Source organism: Podarcis cretensis (assembly GCF_951804945.1).
Source record: "Podarcis cretensis genome assembly, chromosome: 6".
Taxonomy (NCBI): Eukaryota; Metazoa; Chordata; class Lepidosauria; order Squamata; family Lacertidae; genus Podarcis; species Podarcis cretensis.
The window spans coordinates 11,077,174-11,093,780 of record NC_137175.1 but is presented as its reverse complement, the minus strand read 5'-3'; the positions used below and the strand labels follow the sequence as shown (position 1 = coordinate 11,093,780).

The 16,607-nt window shown below is 41.1% G+C and overlaps 1 protein-coding gene across 3 annotated transcripts in view; it reads left to right on the top strand.

The window, feature by feature from the left end:
* The window catches only part of OSBPL2 (oxysterol binding protein like 2), a 67,326-nt gene extending 50,975 nt beyond the window's left edge, over positions 1-16,351 (top strand). For all 3 annotated transcript variants that reach the window (XM_079979579.1, XM_079979578.1, XM_079979577.1), the window contains 11 exons: positions 688-763; positions 1,629-1,763; positions 2,477-2,574; positions 3,602-3,784; positions 5,597-5,704; positions 7,087-7,176; positions 7,796-7,919; positions 8,969-9,088; positions 11,009-11,132; positions 11,872-11,962; positions 13,307-16,351. In XM_079979579.1, coding sequence (XP_079835705.1) covers positions 688-763; positions 1,629-1,763; positions 2,477-2,574; positions 3,602-3,784; positions 5,597-5,704; positions 7,087-7,176; positions 7,796-7,919; positions 8,969-9,088; positions 11,009-11,132; positions 11,872-11,962; positions 13,307-13,409 — 1,252 coding nt within the window. In that variant the 3' untranslated portion in view covers positions 13,410-16,351. The remainder of the gene's footprint in view (positions 1-687; positions 764-1,628; positions 1,764-2,476; positions 2,575-3,601; positions 3,785-5,596; positions 5,705-7,086; positions 7,177-7,795; positions 7,920-8,968; positions 9,089-11,008; positions 11,133-11,871; positions 11,963-13,306) is intronic.
* Positions 16,352-16,607: the final 256 nt, after the last annotated feature.

The window sequence follows — 16,607 nt, the reverse complement described above, 5'->3', positions numbered from 1 at the left end:
ACTTGAGAACACTATGGATAAATTGAAGATGGGGGAGTCACATCTTTTGGAAAGCAGCAAAATGAAGTTTTGTATGTTTGTTTAATCTCCTTGACTAAATAAAATGGGGATGACTCACTTGTAACAGGCACTTGTTACTTGCCATATGTAAGCAAGTGAGAACTCAAGGCTGCCACGTCATGTGAACTGGCCTGGAGTGGCCTTGGTTAGATTGCTGCCTGTTAGCTTTAGTTCAAATAGAGTGCTCATATTCTAGTCTAATGCAGTCAGGTGACCTTGTCAGCTTAATTTCACTGTCAAGACTTTCTCTTGCTTTCTTCTGCATGGTTAATACTAGTTCTAGAACCTGCATTTATTTTACTTGTACGTCAGTCTCATTCTTTTGAATGGATCTTTCATTTCAAGTAGATATACCTAAGATCACAATCTTAGAATCAGTTTCTTTGTCTTTCCCTCTGGGTGTATTTAAAAATGCATGTAAGCAGTGAGAAGATTGTTCTTGCAACATCATAAAGTTGTGTGGTTTTGACAAAGTGCTGGAATCCTGGATAATTGATTGGAGTTCTGCATGAGTAAGGACTACATTGTTGGGACTTAGAAGTGACAGTTGCAGATGGATGCTTTTACCAAAAAGAGTTCAGTAATGGTTTTAACCTGCTATTCTCTCTCCCTCCCACCCCTCTACAGAACATCATTACCTGCACCAATGTTCACTAGGAGTGATTTCAGTATCTGGAGTATCTTAAAAAAATGCATTGGACTGGTGAGTTACTGTCACATACTGATGTAGTTTACCTGGTGCTTTTGATAAAATTTGCATTGCTTAGTGAGGGCAAAGGTCAAGTTTGCAGATGCAAAATAGAAGTACCAGAACTGTTGTGGTACAATGCAGAAAGCAAAGAGTGAAATTGGCTTGTTCTGTTATCCATACTGAAGTACAAAAAATACATAATATTATTACTGCTCTTTGTTCTGGTAATGAAGGCAGTGATAGTTTTGTAAAAGAAATAGCAGCACTTTGACTCTTCTGGTCCTAATTGCTAATTTTTCCTCTTTTCTCTCTTTTTCCCACCTTTTAAAGTTTTTTTTTTAAGTTTCAATCTTTTTCTTTAAATGATTTTTGTGACGATTTGGTAGGTAGTCCTGATACAAATTAAATCCTTAATGTACTGCTCCGTGTTGAGCACACATTTGAAATATTTCCTCAGACTATGCTTTCACATTACATTATTTATGTATCTGTGATTATAATTCCATATTTTGAAGATACTGGTCTGTTACTGTGCATCAGTCCCATGAATTGCCTGATGTAGACAGTTACCCAGCATTGAGAGGCAAGCTAGCAGGTGATATTTAACAATAATATTTCTTTTACCTTTTTGTGTTTTCTTGCCATTAGCACACATGACAAGACATCTGGGGCGTGAATGCTTATTGTGATAGTGCAAGCTTTCTAAATTTTGTTTTAACCACATTCTCTGTATATCTGCTGCTTTAGTAGGAGGCTGCCAGTGATTTTTAGCTGATGTCTCATGCTCCATTATACACCATGCCTCTGCATTTTATCATAGTTGCTCAAGCCCTTGTTTCTTATTCATATTGTATGCATTTTCTCTTGTACTGTTTAGGAGCTGTCTAAGATAACCATGCCCATTGCCTTCAATGAACCCTTGAGCTTCCTCCAGCGGATAACAGAATATATGGAACACACATACCTCATTAATAAAGCATGCAGTCATTCAAACTCGGTAGAAAGAATGCAGGTAATGTTAGCTATCATGCAGCTTTGTCCTTCAAATTCTTTCCATCATGCATGTAAGATGGCTGGCTGCCTGCCTATGTAGAGAGTTGTGGGGGCTTATAGGAAGCAAGCTTATATGAATGTCCTAATAAGTTGCTTATTTGAGTGTTTAGCAATTTTCAGTAAGTATCATGAAAAGGTTTTATGTTCAGGTCTCTCAACCATTGCAGAAGCAGCACCTTTTCAAAATTATTGTAAATCTGTCACGAACTGAGCTAAATGGCAGAATACCAGATCCCAGAGGTAACAGTATAGAAATTAAAATCCCGTAAAGGATCTTGTTGCTTTATTAAACCCCAACAATTATAGCACTCATAATTTAGACATGACTATCCTCACAGCACTAAAAACTCTTACAAATATAGAGGTTAAATGCACCTAATTCATGGTGACACCAGGTGATGAACCAGTTGGTCTCCCCATCCACTTGTCAAATTGGATCAAACTCTTGACACTTGGGGAAGCAAAAGGTCCAGCTGGAAGAGGTTCCTCACCTGTGGCTTAGAGAGAAGATTGCATCTCCAGAAGCAATTGGTCTTTTTTGTTTAGGGAACATTTAAACACCATTTGAGAATAGTAAAGGAAAAGTTATTACAGCATATAAAAATCATAATTGCCCATTTGGGATTGCCTTTTGTTTTACATTAAGATTCCTTACCACTATGCTTTTTGCAGGCTGTTGCTGCTTTTGCAGTTTCTGCTGTAGCCTCTCAGTGGGAGAGAACTGGCAAACCCTTTAACCCTCTTCTTGGAGAAACATACGAATTAATCAGGTGAGAATACCAACTTTGTCAGAGTCTTGTTTTTCCTTTGAGATATACACATTCCAACTGGCTTGAACAAAATGGGTTTTTCTAGGAGTGTAAAGTCTGCTTGGTCTTTGTTAATGTAAACTATTTCAAATGTTCGCCAAAACTCTCTGATCTGTATCAGATATGCTGTTTGACCAGCCGTCTAATTGTTTAGAAATTGTGCAAAATATGAATGTTAAGAAGATTTTCTTGAGGTATAAAGAGGGTGCTCAGGAGGGCCCCAGACTATTGGGGTTGCTTATGAACTACACCATAATCTCCTACTGGAATCTTTACTGTCCTTTTATGGCATTTCTGTATGGGCTCTGGAGTGGGGGATTTTTGAAATCCCAGTCCCCATGTTGACTACACGCAGGCTTCTCTAGCTACATTGTTTAGCTGATGGTGTGGATAAACATGGATGAAGGGTGTGGAAAACCAAATGAAAGGGGTTGTATCCATTGTTGTGCTCCACACCTTGGTGGTGGGTAAGAGATAAGGGAGAAAGTCCCATTGCTCAAGCAAAAATCCTTGCATGTCCCAGCTCCTAGGGGCAAAGGCAGTTTCAGAGCCCCCTATGTTTTTTAGAGGGAGGCTGGCCCCCTCAATGTTCAGAGGGCATTCGGCTCTTCAGGATGTCACACTGGGCCCACTCAGTGAACTCTGATTGGCAGGGTGCAGTACCGCCCAAAATATTTGCGTGTGTATGTGATAGTTGTGTTGTTTTATATTCAAGTGCCAAGCCAAGAATGCCATAAATTCCCATGTAGACATGTTTTTGTTGTATTAATGGTATTATATAGTTTGCTGGTGATGATATTGGTACTTAATACTCAAGTATCTACCTCATCACAGTGCTTAAAAAGGTTTATCTACTAATAAGTAACATGGGTAGTGGGGCAGAGTTATTTCCAGCTGTTGTAGGGGAGAGCAGTTGGATTGTACAGCAGTAATTCAGAACTGGTATTCTGTCTCATTTATACTGATCATTGCCTTTTCTTCTTTGTAGGGAGGATTTGGGATTTAGGTTTATTTCTGAACAAGTCAGTCATCACCCACCTATCAGTGCTTTTTATTCAGAAGGCTTAAACCAAGACTTCATTTTTCACGGATCAATTTACCCTAAACTGAAGTTCTGGGGGAAGAGTGTAGAAGCAGAGCCACGGGGAACAATAACATTGGAACTCCTAAAGTATGTATATATATTTTCTCTTGTTACCTATGTATGACCTCCAAACTGTCTCATGTAAATGCATAGTGTATTGTGATCTTTCTCTGGTTTGCATAGGCCTGTGAGTAGTTGAGCTTAGGTAATTTGAGGGTTTTTTTGCAGTGTACTAGGAGATGAAACACATATACATAAATTACAGTGTGTGAATTGGTTGAGACTTCTGCAGATGATGACACAATCACATGACTTCAACATTTGGGCCTCATTCCCTACCCCTCAACCCTTAGGCAGTTGGCATTTACTGAAACAAAAAAAGTGAATTCTTCTTAAACTGTTATGAGATATGTGATCAAGAGCTCTGCTGTTTATGGATGACACAAAGTTATCGCTGTCCTGGACTTGGATAACAACTGGTTCAAAATAGGCATCAATTGATTTAACAGTTTGGTGGTTTGCTTTGTTGAATATCAATAAGAAAATATAAAGGACAAACAGATAAGTCTGAGCACTGCTGGGATACAAAAGATAATAAACTACTGAGATGCTTGACATACATGGAAAACAGAATTTAGAAATGATACTTTATGTAATAGCTAAAGTCAAAATAGAAAATATAGACGAGCTTAAGAGCCAAACAGCAAGTATTTCTGTACAGAAATCTATTTGTCTCAAGAGCACGTTTTACAGTTTAAGCATTCAATACTCAGATTTAAACCCTCACATGCTACCTGTATGTTGTTGCTGAAATCAATATTCCAGCCATATTTATTGATCTTTCACACACACATTGTGTGTGTGTGTGTGTGTGTGTGTGTGTTCAGGCTCTCCTAGTCCAGGAATTATTGAAGCTATTGCACCAGGCATAGCTGATTAAAGTTGCTTCTAGTCACGGAGGCTACTGGGGCCTCCAGTGACAAAGCTGCAACCAAAAGCACCCCTGCCCAGGGCAGGCAATTTGCCAGTTTCTCAGAATGAAGTTGTTGCACCATTTTGGAGGCATATTCCTCAGTATCAAAGGTCCACACTGCACATACAATCAAATGCATGTAACAGTAGCCCATGAGTCCATTTTAGATTACGAAAAGGTGCTTCCAGTGAAGGGACTAGGAAGTGATGAGGGGGTGGTTAACCCTTTCCTCATTCCATACTGTCCCCTCAATGCATCACACAGTTTTAAATTAACGTGCATTTCGGAACCCAGGAGGGTAAATCTTGCAGGTGGAGATATTGAAAATGGGAAAGGTATGGGAGGAAAGAATTAAGAATTCTTTCTCCTTGCCACCTACCTGCTCTTGATTGTCCTCACAAGTAGTGATGTCTGTCATCTAAATGGGTATCTAAACTGCTGTTATGTGCATAATATGTAACTTGGTGTAAAATTATGAGATCTTGAATTCAATTACTGCATGTTTAGAGGTGAAATTGCATGTTGATTACATTTAACATGCTTCAAGAGCTTTTAGTACTAGAAAAGAGAGAGATTTGACAGAAGTGCAAGACACCGGCGATAAACACCTTAGCAGAAATAATCATTTCTGTCTGCTGATTTAACTCAAGCTTCTTTTAGCAAGGGCTCTCAGTAGATACTACCCACATATTCAGATTATTAAGGAACTTCAAACAAGCCTCTTTTCTTTCATTCAATTGCTTATTCGCCTTCCATCTGTTCAGAACATTGCACAATTACAATGACTGAGGGTGAACATTGCAGAGACCGCTACAAAAACAGGAGCTGTTCATTGGGAAATGATCTGGAGCGCTTGGATTCTCTTTTCAGATTCTCTGCTTTTAGCGTCCCTGGTATCTGATTGGCCTTTCTTCTCTCCCCCACAGACATAATGAAGCTTACACATGGACTAATCCTACTTGCTGTGTACATAATGTAATTATTGGCCATCTCTGGATAGAACAGTATGGAACAGTAGAAATTATAAATCACAGGTATCCTTTATTTATTTTATTTCATTTGTATTCCCAACTCTTTACCTTCACGGAACTCAATTTTTGCCACTATGTGTCATTTAAAAACTGGAAAGTGGAACAGAGTACAGTGGTACCTCGGGTTACATACGCTTCAGGTTACAAACTCCGCTAACCCAGAAATAGTGCTTCAGGTTAAGAACTTTGCTTCAGGATGAGAACAGAAATCGTGCTGCAGCGGTGCGGCAGCAGCAGGAGGCTCCATTAGCTAAAGTGGTGCTTCAGGTTAAGAACAGTTTCAGGTTAAGAACGGACCTCCGGAACGAATAAAGTTCTTAACCCGAGGTACCACTGTACTCCTATCTTACAGTATGTATAGATTAATGAATTAAAATAAAATACTTCTAGCTCCATTAAGTGGCACAATTGTAATGAAGTCCAGTTTTCTTCTGGTCACTTGGGGAGCAGTTAAGTGATAATGATTTGAATGGGTGTGCACTATTATCTCCTTTGTGTTTGGTAGAGATGTTCCTGTGTTTGAAAGATTTGTTGCTAATTTGGAGGTCCGTGTATGTGATCTGCTTCTGCTGGAATTTTTTTTCTGAGCATTACCTCCTTGACAATTTCGCCTGTATGGATTTTTATGTGGGGTCCAACCTCTCAAGCAAATATTTTTTGGCCCCCACGATGCCACTGACTTTTACAGCAGTGGGTAAAAAAATTAAAATTAACTTAGCACTGGGAAGGGTGGAGCCCAGTGCCCTAATGAGGAAGCAGATCATCCCCTATACCATTGTCAGATGGACCATTTGATGAGCCGAAAGGACCTTGCATTCCTTGGCTAATGTGCATGGATCTTCCGAGGAGCAGCTTGTGGTGTTGGTGTGTCCAGTATGTAGGTGTGTGAGAGAGAGTGGGGTGACCACACCCACCGCTGGGATGCAGCCCCCAGAGAGTTGGCCAAAGGAGAATGTGGCTCCCAGACCCAGTTATAAGCTTCCTGTCTTTCATAAAGAAGCCTGAAAGTTTGGTGCACTCTTCTTTGCTTATATTTCCCTTTTAATAGCTCTTGTACCAAACCTTCAGACGATGACTTAAATGTCATGGAGTTGAAATCCATGCCCAGGGGGAGCAATGGAGATCTGTTGCCATTTTTCACAAGACAGCAGCCACAATCCCTCTTGTACATGCATACCTTTCCATCCTTCCCCTTTCCTTTTTACTTGTACGGCATCACATTGTATCTTAAACCTGTTGTTGAAACTCTGCATGTATGGTTGTAGTGATCACACAGTGACTACCGAAATCATGCTGGTGTCAGGCAGAAGGCTTTTACAAGAACTTTGTGAGGATTCAACACCAAGGAATTAATCTGTTAACTACACTTTGTTTTCCTTTTGCAGTACTGGAGATAAATGTATCCTTAACTTTAAACCATGTGGTCTGTTTGGGAAAGAGCTTCACAGAATAGAGGGCTACATTCAGGACAAAAAGTAAGTCTACGTGCTTGTTTACGTGTTCAGGGATTGAGCTCAGTTGCCCTACTCTAGTTTGAGCTCGGCTAGAGGAAAATTTGAGAGGGAGTATGCAGACATACCTGGCCACAGAAGCTGATGTAAATCAAGCTTCTGTAATAAACATTTGTTTGAAGAATATGTTACTGACATCCTGGGTGGAAAATGTAAATATAAGGTTGCTTAGTAAACCTGCAATATTCCCTTCCCTTATTTTATTTTACCAGAAGATATAATCTTAGAGTGGAAGTTCAAGTTGAACTCTACAGAAAACACACCCTCGTATTGCTCTTTCCCCTGCAATTGTTTTGATCACTTCCTGTGTCCTGGTGGTGTCATATTGTTCATTTCCAAACCTGCCCCCCCCCATTTGTTGCCTTCTGATGGTAGGAAGGATAAATACACTTTTTGATGATATTGAGATGCAAGTGACTCATCTTCCATGTTACAGAGGAGCAACAGTGAGCTCAACAGGGTGTCATTTTTAGCATCAGCTCCTTGCTGAGAGTAACATGCAGTTCTGCTCATAGTTTGGTCTGAACCAAATACAGTCTGGGCTTTAGTTATGTTCAGTGTTATTATTTTTCAAAATAAACAGTAAGAAGAAACTTGCAGTGATCTATGGCAAATGGACAGAATGTTTGTGGTGTGTTGATCCTTCCACTTACGAAAACTACAAGAAGAACGAGAGGAGAGGTGGTGACCAGAGGAAACCAAAGCCGGTAATGGTTGTTGATGTTGTGATGGCAGGAGGAGGACTTAAACTCTTAAACTTAAACTCTTCTACTTAAATGAGGTGTTCCTCAAAAAGGAAACATTGGAAGGAACCAAACTGATGCAGTATTAGGTGGACTGAGTAAAGCTTATACTTGATTATCTTTGTGACAAGGGTCCAGATCTTCCAAAATAAAGTGTTTTGTGAACTCCCACAGACTTCAGTATCTGCCTGGAATGAGCATTAGGAGAAGCTGCTGTCCAAGTTTAATCACATCTTATCGTCTTCACATTAGATTGTTAAAAATGAGAATGCTACTGATGCGTTGGGGTTTTTTATCTGTAAAGCTGTAAATTGAGGCTATGCTGTTCTGCGACTTTTTCTGTTTGGGCATATAATAAACCCTTTAATAGAGCCCCTCTGTGAACAATCTCAGGTTTTCATTTTGTCTCCCGCTTCTTCTGTACTCTGTGGATTGTAAATCTCCTGGGATCAAGAGCTAGATTTTAATGTACCAATATCCAATCTCCTTTCTTGATGTATTTGTGTTTTGGGAGTTACTACCTGTTATTTTGAGAGGGGCCCATTCTTGGGCCTCAGCTTACATACGGTTCTTGGAGGGAAATGACTATTTGCTTGTTTGTATGAACAAAAACAGAAGAAAAGAGAATGGAGGCTGGAATAGAATATAACAGTTCACAGCCCCCATCCGAACTTGTCCTGGAGTCCTGATTTGGGGCGCCAGATCACCACCTATCTGGGGAACACCTGGGAATCTGGCCCCAAATCAATTCAGAGGCAGGGCATATGTTCAGTTAGGATTATTTTACATCTTTAAAAAAACAAAAAACCCAAAACCTAATTAACCATATGCTGCAGGTAGGGGAAGGAGAGGCTGTGTCTTGTCCTTCCCTGGCCTTGCTCTATATCACATTTAATCAGGATTTAAAGCCCTGATAAAGCATGAGAATCAAGAGGGGGGCAGGAGAAGAGATGCTGTGTCATTTTGAACTTGACATACTTCTTATTTTCCCTGAACTATGTCTTTGTTTCAAGAGTGATGATCCTGATAATGATGAAGCAGATGATATGCCAGAGATCCAAGAGACTGTGCAAGTTGTACCTGGCAGTAAGTTACTTTGGAGGATAAGCACTAGACCACCAAATTCATCCCAGGTAAGTTGCTTATTAATTGGTATATTGGGAGCAGGGACATAATTCAACAGACCTAGTTCAAGTAAGGTAGACTAATCACACTACAACAATCAGACCAAAGGCCTATCTAGTCTAGCATTCAGCTCTCACAGCAATCAGCCACATGCCTACTGTAAGAATTTGTGTGTTTGTGTGTTTGTGTGTGTGTGTGTGAGAGAGAGAGAGAGAGAGAGAGAGAGAGAGAATGAACAAACAAACCTTTTGTTACTCTTGAGCTCTGCTACAACCAAACGAGAGAGAATCTATCTTGACCTTTGGACTCTGTATTGTTACTATTAATAGTGTTGTTATTAGATGTTTTATTTTGCCTATCATGGAAGGTTTAAGGAACACCAGGTAGAGATGGTTACCAGTACTCTTTTATATTACATTAAAAGTGTGGGAACTATAGGGGAAAAGGAAACTAACTCTGAGGTCATTCCAAGCTAAGTATTTTGCCATGCTGCCTATTGATGTACCCACATAATATATGTGGCTCAACCTGCCTCAAGATTATTTTTTCATTATCTGTACTTTTTTCCTGTTTGGCCATAATGAGGATTGGTAGTACTATGGCAGAATGAGAGAGATAACTGAAATTCTGCTGATTTAAATTTGGATATTAGACACAAGCTTTTCCAAAATGCCTTAATGCACAAGCATATTCTTCAGTTGTGCAAAAATGCTGTGGCAGGTTGCCAAAGACAATATTTCCGAGCTCAAAACGTATTCCACAGCAACCAAACAGTATTGATCTCCAAAACTGATATTTCACTTTGATGGTCACTTCTTGCATCATCTCTGTACAAGACACAATAGAAAACTCCATTTTTTGGACTGTTTCCTGTGCTCGTTCCCTGTAGCAGAGCAGACATCTCTAATATTGATGATCAACCCACATTTTGTCCTTGTGGACTGAAAGGATTCCATTTGGCTGCTGCGTGTTTTTCAATGGCAGGACTGTTGTTAATGGGCTTCCTTTTGTGCTGCTTTTGCTGTTATGAGAGATGTGAATTTGCCCCCCCCCCTTTTAAAATAGAGATGACCTCTTCCAGGTCATTCTCACATTGCTTCTGTTCTGTGTTTCATCATCTCTGATTGCCTTGCCATCTCTGTGTTCTTGGGCAGACGTTGCTTATGATTCTATCGGAGGGGTTTTTGATTTTTGGGTTGCTTTTTTTGGCAAATTCAGTGTTCAACCAGTTCATACAGGACTCGGACAAATGACTCAGCAGTTTCTCCTAGCATAGTAGGCTGCAGTCCTAACTCCACTTACCTGAATATAACCCCCATTTTATGAAACAAGACTTACCTACCTCTGAGTTAGGTTAGGATTGTGCTGTTAGCTCTCTGATAAAAGTAGGCCCTCTGAGGAAGCACAGCACATTTTGGATAAATAGGGACCGCTTACCAGCGGGAAGGTAAACGGCGTTTCCGTGTGCGGCTCTGGCTCTGGCTCTGGCTCTGGCCAGAGCAGCGATGTCACGCTGGCCACGTGACCCGGAAGTGTCTCCGGACAGCGCTGGCCCCTGGCCTCTTAAGTGAGATGGGCGCACAACCCCAGAGTCTGTCAAGACTGGCCCGTACGGGCAGGGGTACCTTTACCTTTTTATATATGGAATTTAAAAGCAATGCTGTCTTCTTTGCCCCATAGCAGCTAATAGCAGTTTCCAATGAGGGGAGGGGGAGAGAATCACGTTGCATGAAAGGCTAAAGCACTTTTTCCTTCAGTGCTTCCCCTGAGGGGATCTCCACCCAAGCACTCACTGTTACTTTGTTTAGGAGGAAGGCTTGCTCGCTTATCTCTGCATAGCACTGGTGGGTAATGCCATAGCACATCTTTAGAGGATGCAAATGTCGATGCACCCTGACAATATAAACACATTTTTGTTTTCGTTCAAGATGTACAATTTCACCAATTTTGCCGTCAGTCTCAACGAACTAGAAAAAGGCATGGAAGAAGTGTTGGCTCCCACTGACTGTCGATTGAGGCCAGACATCAGATACATGGAGAATGGAGAAATTGGTATGTGTGAGTGGGTAGGTTTTAGGAGTGGGCCTGCCGGCCTGCCTGCCCATGCAGATTAGAAATTCCAAGCATTATATTCTGCCATTTTGCATGCCTCTTTCCTCTCATTTATGTTAATGCAGAAATTTATAGCCTGCCCTTCAGTAAGTTCCCAAGGCAGGTGGATGGTAGAATGGGCCTCTGGGGGGCGGGGAAGTAGTCACCCACGTAACTGCCTATGGACTACTTAAAGCTTCAGGTATCACATATTATAATAAAACTGCAAATTATAAAATGATACTCCGGAACAGCTCCCTGTTGGCTTAATTCCAGCCACCTTTCACCCAGCTTCGTCTAGTGATCAGGCTGAAGTGCTTTCTCTTTGATTCAGACCTGACAGTTGTGCCTTTGTAATCTTGCAGTCATGCTGCTGTGTTACTTTTTAGTAGAGCTGCTTTGGTGAATGGAAGGGTGCAGCTGTTAATGGATTGCGGTGCTTTGCTTCCTGCTGGCAGACCCCTCACAATTATGGGATTTGCCTTTCTGGGCAACTTGCTAAAATCAAAGTCTGGGCATCTTTCAGCGACCAAGTTTAAGGTGGTGGTCTGAGTAGAATGAGAAAAAATTGCTTTGTGTTGTGAGCTTTCCTTAAATGTGTTCTTAAAACTATCTGGATTTTGTTTCTCTACCTTCCATTCCTTTGTACTTTTTCTCCTTATTTTATAAAGTAATCAGTCCCTATTAAAATGTCTGTTAGATCTGGCTAGCAAAGAGAAAGAGAGACTAGAAGAGAAGCAGAGAGCTGCTCGTAAGGAACGTGCAAAAGATGAAACCGAATGGAGAACAAGGTAACTAATGGTGGAAACGGAAACTGGCTGTGCAGTTAGGCTGTTTGCAGTTATGGCCATATGAAGATTACCACAAGTGCATGTTTGTTGGTAACATGCTTACTCTAAGGAGGGAGGCTGTTTGTGTGAACAGAGAAACTAGATGAGGTTGGTATAAGGATCAAAGTAGTGTAGAATTGGTTTGTGCAGTCTTTTTCCTCCTCAGAAATCCCTGCGCCTTCTTAATTAGCAGTAGAGAGAAGCAGTGCAGCCTTTTCTGGTACTCCTACGGCAGTGTGCTCAATAAGTGTTATTAATACTAATGTTAATAGTGCTGGCAACTGACTAATGCTCCGATGGGTTGTTGGGTGGGAACCTGCAAGTTCTCCTTAAAGCCAGTGAAGGGTCATAACTCTTTACCCTGGCATTTTACACTAGATAGATAGGACCTACTCTAGTTGTGATTTGTTTCAATGCTGTATTTTATATTGCTGTAACCCACACGGGGACCTTTTGCTGAAGGGCAAGTAATAACTCTAATCATACTCCAGTGACAGAGGCCATGCTTCTCTGACAGGTTAAGGTATGGCTGTGGGACCCTCCAGACTGGAGCATTTGTGTGGGTGTGTTCTGTGACACATCATTCACACAGTAATGGTGCATTAGCTGCAGATTTATACTGGACCATCTGCACTCCTGCATTATAGTGCAACAAAAGCGGGCAAAATGAAGTAGGCATTTATAGGTCAAAAGTAGCACTTTGAATTGAGCCTGGAGACTAAGAGTGTAGTTGTGCTAGAATTGGTTTTATATGCTTGGACTGTCTTGCTCCAGTCGGCAATCTGGATGCTGAATTCGCAACAGCTGCAGTTTCTAAACCATCTTCAAAGGCAGCTTTATGTATAACGCATTACAGTGGTGCCCCGCAAGACGAATGCCTCGCAAGACGGAAAACTCGCTAGACGAAAGAGTTTTCCGTTTTGGAGGTGCTTCGCAAAACGAATTTCCTATGGGCTAGCTTCGCAAGATGAAAATGTCTTGCGAGTTCCTGCGGGTTTTCCCCCCTTTCCCCCCCTTTTTCTAAGCCGCTAAGCTGCTTATCCGCTAAGCCAATAAGCCGCTAAAAGCCGCTAAACCGCTAAAAGCGCTAATCTGCTAAGCCGTCAATGGGCTTGCTTCGCAAGACGAAAAAACCGCTAGATGAAGAGAATCGCAGAACGGATTCTTTTCATCTTGCGAGGCACCACTGTACAGTCATTTAGCCTGGAGGTTACCAGAGCTTAGGCAACAGAGGTTAGGCTTTATTAATGTATTTTATGGTTGCACCTAACATTTCCCCAACCCACTGTCTCCTTTTTTCCACAGATGGTTTTATCAGGGCACCAATCCATACCTTGGGACTCCTGACTGGTTATACTCAGGAGGGTACTTTGATAGAAACTTCTTTGACTGTCCAGATATATACTGAAATCTTGAATGCAGTTGCTCCTTTGCCCAGGTTCGGCAGACTTTACTCCAGTGACTCTGGCACCGCCATGACCAGAAACCATCCTTTTTCTAAAGCTAAATTTTAATGAAAATTATCAGTCATCAATGAAGGAATTGTCACAATTTTGATTGCCAAAATGTCTCCCTAAAGCTGCAACCTGAAATTATCATGTTTCAGAGGAAAGTGGTTTGCACGTTTTTGTTTGATACCCCTTATTTGTCATTTTATTTTTGGCCAGAACTAATGCAGTGTAGCCAGAGGGGAGGCAGTACTGACTCCAACGTGTAAATTCTTAAATAAAGATGATAGCCAAGGAATTTCTTAAGTGTCAGCAGTAAGAGATGCCTTTTAAGTATTCTGAACTTGGAGCAACAATGGTGAATCGGTACGATAGATATATGCTTGTGGCCATTGGAAAGGTATCTAATGAGAATCGGAGCAACTGGAATTATTGGGAGTCTTCTGAATCGCCTGTAATTTTAAAAGTTTGACAAATATAGCATTAGGCTTAACTTGCAGTTTTGGAAGCTGTTACTCTGTTCTGCCTCAATTTTAGGGCACTGTGATTATCAGTGAAATGAAGTACCTGTGATTTCCCCGCCCCCCAAACAAACTTCTGCATTGAATGTTGGGCATGGTTTGTAGGTGTTCATAGCAGGCACTTCCTTGTTTGAAGTTTCAGAATGTTTTGCTTTTAAAACACATGACACTGGAAATATTTATAGGACCAGGGTGCTTTGTGTGTAACATGTAAGAAACAACATTTTTGCTTCTGTTCAGACATACCTGCTTTGGCAGGTTGACATTATTCACTCCTTTTAGGCACACACTCCATTCTCTTTGGATTTACTTGGAATGTATCTGCAAAAAGGTCATGATTTGGTGTGGTTTTTTTTAATGCTTGTTCTGAAGCACTGACTGTGTCAGGACTGATTCTTGAAAAGCAATTCCTTCTTGCTACCTTTTGGCTAAAGCTGGATGATTTTAACGGAAGCTTTCATTGAACTTTCTTGAGAGTGGATTTATTTTTGCAGATTTAAACTTTGGGAAAGCCATATAATCCCTGAGCTATTTGAGTCATGGACAGGGGAGTGTTTTTCTGGTTATTTATACATTTCTAGAAGTCAGGTAAACATTACTGACTAGTTGTGGGCTTGAAGAAAAATCAGGTGGGCAATTCACCCATTTTAAAACATTTTCAAAAACAAATGGTTAAATTTGTGAAATCTATGAAATTAGAGAGAAGCTCCTTGTGAAATTCATTGTAATTACTGACATCAGGAGGGGTTGCAAGGACAATTTAGTGATCAATTATGTGGATATAATATGAGGGGCTATAGCATTTTGGCTATTCTAGATTTACCACTTTATATATTTAAGGTGTCCAATCTGCTTTTCACATATATTTTGAAGCATCATACTTGCAGATGTCAACCCAAGACCTGAAATTTGAAGTGCATCTAAAGAAGTAAAGCTTTAGAGACGTTTATTTAAAAAACAGCTGTTGGGGTTGCATAGCTATTTTGTTGCAGTGCCCATGGAGCAGGAAAATTTGACTGCAGCATTATTTTAGTCACATTACATTAATATTTCCAGCAAAGAAGTTCCCATGAAAACATTCAAGGCAATAAAAGACACCAGGGGCGCCGACTTATAAAAAATATTGGGGGGGCGGGGGCCCATACCGACTTATAAAAAATATTGGGGGGGCCCAAGACCTCCAAACCGCTGCTGCTGGGGGAACGAAAGGGGCGAGCTCCGGGCTGCCCCGACCTTAAGTGAACCTGTGAGGGCCCGCCCTTTGCGGCAGCCGATTGGCTGCTGCCGTGGGCGGTGAATATTAATGAGCTAGGGGGAATCCCCGCTTCTCGCGGGGCTGACGCCAGCCCCGCGAGATTGTTGATGGGTCGAGAGCCCACAACCCCACCCCCTCTCTAGATCAGGAGTGGCTTTGTTTTTCTTAAATTATTGGGGGGGGGGCGGAGCCCCCCAAACGAATTTTTGAGGGGGCTCGGGCCCCCTCAGGCCCCATGGAGTCGGTGCCTATGAAAGACACTACTGAGAGAACTGTCTTTGACTAGCGTGCCTTGTTTTTAGCACTAAACTTGATGTTGTCCTTGGGCATTAATCTGCCAAGTATTGCAGCTTCATGTTCTTTATTTCAGCAGGGCTTAAAACGTATGGAGAAAGCCCTTCCCTCAGGTCATCTGGACCACCCAGCTCGTGCCACTGTAGTTTGTATATTTCCCATTTCCCCTTGCAATGAATGAATACCACCTGCTTCCTAATGCTATGTTAATTGTTCATGAACAATTAATGCATTGCTCATATTGTGCCCAGCATTTGTCCCAGTCTTGACAGCATTGAGTTTTTTGTTTTGTCTCCCTTTTCCCAACAGATAGCTGGCAGGAAGGAGGGAGGGAAGATGCCCACATTCAATTTCTCTCTCCTCTCTTCTGGCCAATGGTAGAGGAAAATGAATTTTAAGCCAATATCTTTATTTTTAAAAAGTTACAGCTACTCCCACCTTGTGCATATAGACAAGTTGTGGCATGCTACACTAATGCTTGCAAGGATTACTTTTAATTTTGAATTGCAGAAGAAATGCAGTTGCCCCAGCTTAAAGCTTAAAAATAAGTTGGCAAGGGATATTTTTTGCATCTCAAGATGAAAGACATTCTCCAGTTTTTAAATATGTAACTGTTTAAAATCCATGCTTTATTTCCATTCGTATGCTCAATTTGATTTTTGATTTTTAAGGGAATAATTTCCATTACTTCCATTCTGCATTTGGTATACGTACATGTGAGTCATGCCCACAGGTTAGACCTCCTGCCCATCTTTCCCAGGTACACTCCTGACCACAATGGTGGTGCCTGCACAGATCCATTCAACACATAGTGGGAAGAAAAGTTGGTAGGTTCCAATCAGAGGAAGTCTGAGCTGCCACCTATCCTGGAGAAAATAGTGGGTGGTTTAGTTTAGCAATTGCTACTCTGTAAATGATGAATTGCACTGAAAATGTTTGTTTATAAAACTGAAAACACATTTTCCCGCTTTTGTCTTTAATTTCTAATCTGCCTATTGCTAGGTCAGGAATTTATATAAATATAATGCACGAGAATAGATTCCGATTAAAATACACACTAAAGTTTGAGGCCCTTAAAAGCTTTAACT